The 6000-nt window shown below is 51.6% G+C and overlaps 1 protein-coding gene across 1 annotated transcript in view; it reads left to right on the top strand.

The window, feature by feature from the left end:
* Window positions 1-6000, top strand: part of ephb2b (eph receptor B2b) — a 168397-nt gene that overhangs the window by 70525 nt on the left and 91872 nt on the right. Inside the window, exon 3 of the mRNA XM_062545014.1 lies at window positions 1755-2439. Within this exon, the coding sequence (XP_062400998.1) occupies window positions 1755-2439 (685 nt within the window). The remainder of the gene's footprint in view (window positions 1-1754; window positions 2440-6000) is intronic.

Raw genomic sequence — 6000 nt, 5'->3', positions numbered from 1 at the left:
CCCCCCTTCCTTCCTGTAAACCCATAGTGGAGTCGAGAGAAAGAGAGAGAGGGAGAGAGAGAGAGAAAGAGAGAGAGAGAAACAGCACTAGTTGTTATTTTATGAAGCCAGAGGCCTCAGAAAGCAGCCAGCTCTGCAGAAGCACATGGCCGTATAAACAGCGGAGTTTATCACCTGCTCCCCCCGTTCCCTGCTGCCCCCCCCCCCCATGCCCTCCGCCCTCCTCTGGCTCTCCCTTCCCTCTGTTCACGTGGAGGTGTGCGCTAATAGCGCCTGCTCCAGCCTCTGAGCCTGGCACACACGCGCAGCGGGGAGATTTGGATGCTGGAAGCCAGCGAGAAAAAGTCTCCAGCTCGGCCTGGCCCACGCCAGCTTCTCACACATAGGGCATACACACACAAACACATATTTATGCACACGCGCGCGCACACACACACACACACACACACACACACACACACATGCACGTACGCAAGCACACACTCACACACACACACACACACACACACACACACACACACACACACACAGACACACGCACGCACACACACACACACAGCTTACAAATATAGCTTACACACAAAGCATGCGCCGCATACACACATGACAACACACTCACATTCTCTCTCTAACACTCACACACAGACACACACTAATACAGAACACACACACACAGTCACAGACACAGACACAGACACACACGTATACACACATTCTCCCACACACACATAATCACACACGCGCACACACACACACACATGCACAAACACACACAACATTAGCCGTGTGCCAAAGCCTGCTGCCAGCAAGGGAGCAGATCACACCCTGCCCGCCACCTTATCCCCATCTCGGCCCTGTAATCTCAGGCTTGCCGTTTGGGGGGAAAAGCTGCTTAAAAAGTTTCAGTTTCACTCTCGCCTGCACGCCTGAAGAAGCGCCAGGGCTATCTGAGGGTGCGTAGCGGGATGCCCACTGACGCCCCGCTGGTGTTTAGGGGTCGAGCTTAACACGGGCAGGGGGAGGGTGTGGGTGGAGGAGTTGGCATGTAAGATTTTTTATGAGAAGGTGAAGACTCTGAAGGTCAAATATATTAAACATGCTGTCCGTTGACTCATGTCTAATTGTTTCTAATGGTGTTTGTAAAATTCAGAAAATTGCTCTTTACAGTCTTGTTACAGTTGTTTGAAAATCATCTGGTGTTCCGACAAAGTCTGTGTAATTGGGGAATAAATTGACCGAGCTAGGAGCGGTTCTAGCCAATCCAAATTTGACCTCAGGAGCATGTTAGAGACGGGTCTGATTTCATTGGGTTGAACCTGTTGAACTGTTGATCTATTGTGATGAGGAAAATTGTCATATAAAAATGTGCCATAATAATGTCACAATATTGTTTCAAAAGGTTGTTAAAAATCTGTTGCGACATTGTCACAAAATGTTAATCACAACATTTTTGCAAAGGTTTGTCACAACATTGTCATAAAAGGTTTTCAACATTACCATAAAAGAAGTGTGCCATAATATTGTCAAAATAGTTTGTCGCAACATTGTCGCAGAGGTTTGTCATAACACTGTCGTAAAATTTTGTCTCAAGATTGTTTCAAAAGTTTGTTTGGTCACAACATTGCAGAATTGTAAGCTCCTTTCAACAGATTTCGAGTTTATTGAAGAAAGGCCACTGTGAATGTTTGTTGTACTATAACTGCTATGGCTGCACCACTAACTGGCTTGCTGTTGTGTGTTTGCCTTGCCTGCAGTGGGAGGAGGTGAGCGGCTACGATGAGGGCATGAACACCATCCGCACCTACCAGGTGTGCAACGTCTTCGAGAGCAACCAGAACAACTGGGTGCGCACCAAGTACATCCGCCGGCGCGGCGCGCAGCGCATCCACGTGGAGATGAAGTTCTCGGTGCGCGACTGCGGCAGCATCCCCAACGTGCCCGGCTCCTGCAAGGAGACGTTCAACCTCTACTACTACGAGTCGGACTCCGACACGGCCACCAAGACCTCGCCGCCGTGGATGGAGAACCCGTGGATCAAGGTGGACACCCTCGCCGCCGACGAGAGCTTCTCGCAGGTGGACCTGGGCGGCCGCGTCATGAAGATCAACACCGAGATCCGCAGCTTCGGCCCGGTGTCGCGCAACGGCTTCTACCTGGCCTTCCAGGACTACGGCGGCTGCATGTCGCTCATCGCCGTGCGCGTCTACTACCGCAAGTGCCCGGCCGTGGTGCGCAACGGCGCCGCCTTCCAGGAGACGCTGGCGGGCGCCGAGAGCACCTCGCTGGTGCTGGCGCGCGGCATCTGCATCCCCAACGGCGAGGAGGTGGACGTGCCCATCAAGCTCTACTGCAACGGCGACGGCGAGTGGATGGTGCCCATCGGACGCTGCATGTGCAAGGCCGGCCACGAGCCCATGGACAACGGCACCGTCTGCAAAGGTGAGCGGCGCGGACGGACGCCTTACTTTAGATTCGGCCCGTTGCCGTAAGAGTCTGCTTAGACTAGTGTGGCGTATCGACACTTCAGCTCCAGTTCATTTTAAATGTGCTAGTGAGTCGACTCACTAGCGTGAATGCCAAAAGCTGAGTGTTAGACAGGAGCCCAGAGCTCAAACAGATATACCAGCTGAATGTGAATGGATATACTGTATATGTGTGTGTGTGTGTGTGTGTGTGTGTGTGTGTGTGTGTGTGTGTGTGTGTGTGTGTGTGTGTGTGTGTGTGTGTGTGTGTGTGTGCGTGTGCGTGTGCGTGTGTGTGTGTGCGTGTATGTGTATGTGTTTGTACAGGTATGTGTGTACAGTACAGTATGTGTGTGTGTGTGTGTGTGTTTGTGAGTGTGTGTGTGTGTGTGTGTGTGTTAGTGTGTATGTGTGTATACAGTATGTGTGTGTGTGTGTGTGTGTGTGTGCGTGTGTGTGAATTTTACAGCTCGGCATTAAATGGAAACTATTTTTTAATCATGTCGGGTACGTATCATGGGAGCGTAGCCAAGGAAAGCCCTCCTATGCAAAATGATGATTTATTTGACCGTGCGCTTTTGTTATGAACATTCCACTTATCATAGTTTCCGTACGCTCTGCTGAGCATTTCTGGGCAGACGCGCGGGTGAAATATTGAAATCTTTTCAGGAACGCCATAAATCAGTTAGCATTTCGCACGTTGTTTTTGCGCCGCCGAGAAGAAACACTCCATACAACGGCGGAGCGCATATTTCACTATTGTGTGTGGTGCAAAGCCGGAGACTGATCGCTGTAGTTATGGGAGAGTAAATTTGGAGCGGGCTCCTCTCATCTCCCGTCACTCAGTCTTTCTCAGAGCCCTTATATCATCGCTAGGCTCCATAATACGCCAGTGCTGGTTGGGTCTCTCCAGAAAGGGATCGTCTGTTTGGCTGCATTGCGAAAATGTAAGCTCACCCCAAACTGCAGACTGGATATATGCTGAAAGCCCCCAGAGAGGAGAGAGGATCTCCCCCTACCTTACCTACCCCACCCCCACCACCCACCCCCCGACAACCCCCGTTCCCCCACTGGCCTCCACACACACACACACACACACACACACACACACACACACACACACATTCCCCCAGTTGGACGTGTGTTAGCTTACACTGCTCTGGGCGTGGATCGATCAGATGTTGCCAGAGCAGCCCTGCAGCCATCCCAGTGTGCATGCACACTCTCTCTCTCTCACACACACACACACATACACACGCGCCTGCATAAACACACACACGGATGCACACACAAACACAGAGAGAGAAACAGTCACACTTATGTAGTGCAAAGCATAGAGCATCCGCTGTATACATACACTCTCTCTCTCTCTCTTTCCATCTCTCTATCTCCATCTCTCTCTCTCTCTCTCTCCATCTCTCTCTCTCTCTCTCTCTCTCTCTCTCTCTCTGTGCCTCTCTCACCTGTGATTCATCCGCTTGCTGGCAGCAGGAGGGCTTGTCTGGACGTCTCGTCTCGCTCCGAGTCGATCGTTCCGGAGCTCCCGGGAAGGCGGGTGCTGTTCCCATGGCAACGGTGGCTGGCAGACAGGGGTGGGGGGGTGGGGGGGTTGGAAGGGTGGATTGCATTGACACCACAATAAAAAGCCCCCTTTTGCAACAGCCAACACCCCCCCCCCCCCACACACACACACTCCAACACACACACTCACACACACACCTCTCCAATCTATGTCTCAGCCTCCACTCCCCCCTAACCATTCCTTTTGCCTAACCAACCCAATCTTCCACCCCCCCCCCCCCCCCCAGCCCATTTCTGCTCTTCAGTTCCCCCTCACACACACACCGTTCCCATAAGCCGTGCTGTAATTACTTCAGTTGCTTGGTGCTGATGACGGCGGGATAGGCTGCGGTAATGGAGGAGGCGAGGGGTGGGGGGGGGGGGGGGGTTAGCGGATGCTAGCGGAGCTGTGCTCTGCTCAATGACAGATAATGAGGACGGTCACCGCGCCCCCCTCGAGGAAGGTGCGCGCCCAATGAAGTGACACGCCGACGCACCGTCTCCGCCGCAAATTGAAAAGCCGACCCTCGCGTAATTACACAAATTTGGTCGTTTTTGACCTTCCGCTTGATGTACTCGCGCACGTGTTGCATTTTTTAAAATATCCCCTGAGGCATCCACCAATTCCCCCACCCCCAACCATTTTGCCTTTGTGTGCTAAACTGGATTTCAGAGCGATTAAATTGTCAGCGTTTAATAGAAGACCAGTCATGTAGATCAATCATTCAGTATTACCACCAGAAAACCGAGCTGCAGCTTTTCAACATCTCAGCTCTGGCCTGACACCCCCCCCCCCCCCCCACACACACACACGCACGCAACGGCAGGTCATGTTTCGCTTATTCAACAGCCCTGCTAGTTTGTTTTCTCTGACAGAAGTAATGTTAGCCTTAAATCACCGCTCTCCTCTGCGTAGGGTCTCCATTGAAGAATGGCTTTATTCAGCGCCGTCTGTCAACGTCAGCACCTCTGCTATTCTCACGGTGAGGTAGTGTCTACCGTGTCAAGGCTAGTGATTCAGGGCATGGTTACACTATGCTTCGGCCTTGACCCTCTCCCCCTCTCTCTCTCTCTCTTTCTCTCTCTCGCTTTCTCTTGCTCTTTCTCTTTTTTTCTCTCTCTCTCTCATTACCGACTGCTTGTGCGAGCTATGAGAAGTTGCCGAAGGTCAGCGCATTCACCCCGAAAGAGGCCCTTGTGGTCAAGTGCACTGGACTTGGTCAGTTCCTAGTATTATGTGGCCGTACTGTTGTTATTAAGCCCTTGGGGCGATTGCGGAATCAGTGCCGCGCCACAACAAAGCGGGGAGGAAAAAATCCTGGAAAATAAAATCATTAGGGATGAGAGGGAGAAATTCGTTGCGGTTGGCTATTGTTCGTATGCCGTTTTTGATCGAGGCCTGCCACCAATTCATATCCGTATTTATCTTCCCCCGGCGAGGGAAAGACGATAGCGCTGCATGGGACCATGTCAAAACCCACGGCTGTGGTCAGTGCCTTTTAACTGCCGGTGGTCGGCAAAGAGAGAAAGAGAGAGAGAGAGAGAGAGAGAATTGATTTATGAAAGAGGCACTTTCAAGCGCCCGATGGTTGAGTAATGAATTGATTTGCCAAAGATGCCCGCTCAGGGAAACAGTATCTTCTTGTGTTGGGAGTTATGAGGCCGCAGGGTAAACATGAAGAGATACCCCGGGATGAAAGACATACCAGGCCACTGTATGAACGTGAGCAGTGCTTTGTTCTGCCCCCCCCCCCTTCCATCCTACCCCACCGACACACCACCACCTCTGCCCACCCCTCACCCCCCGTAACAAAACATGTAATTATGCTTGTATCAATTAAATCCTTGGCAGGGTTCTCGACAAATAATTGCACTTAGACATCAGGCCTGTCAAAATATTGACAGTAGACAGAGGCAGTTATGCCCCGAAATTGCAAGGCACTTTTTCCCCCATTGCCTGTGATCGTCTTACTTGCCA

This window comes from Sardina pilchardus, chromosome 9, assembly GCF_963854185.1.
Source record: "Sardina pilchardus chromosome 9, fSarPil1.1, whole genome shotgun sequence".
Taxonomy (NCBI): Eukaryota; Metazoa; Chordata; class Actinopteri; order Clupeiformes; family Clupeidae; genus Sardina; species Sardina pilchardus.
Note: the sequence above shows the minus strand (reverse complement) of the source record. Positions and strands in the feature narration are given on the sequence as shown.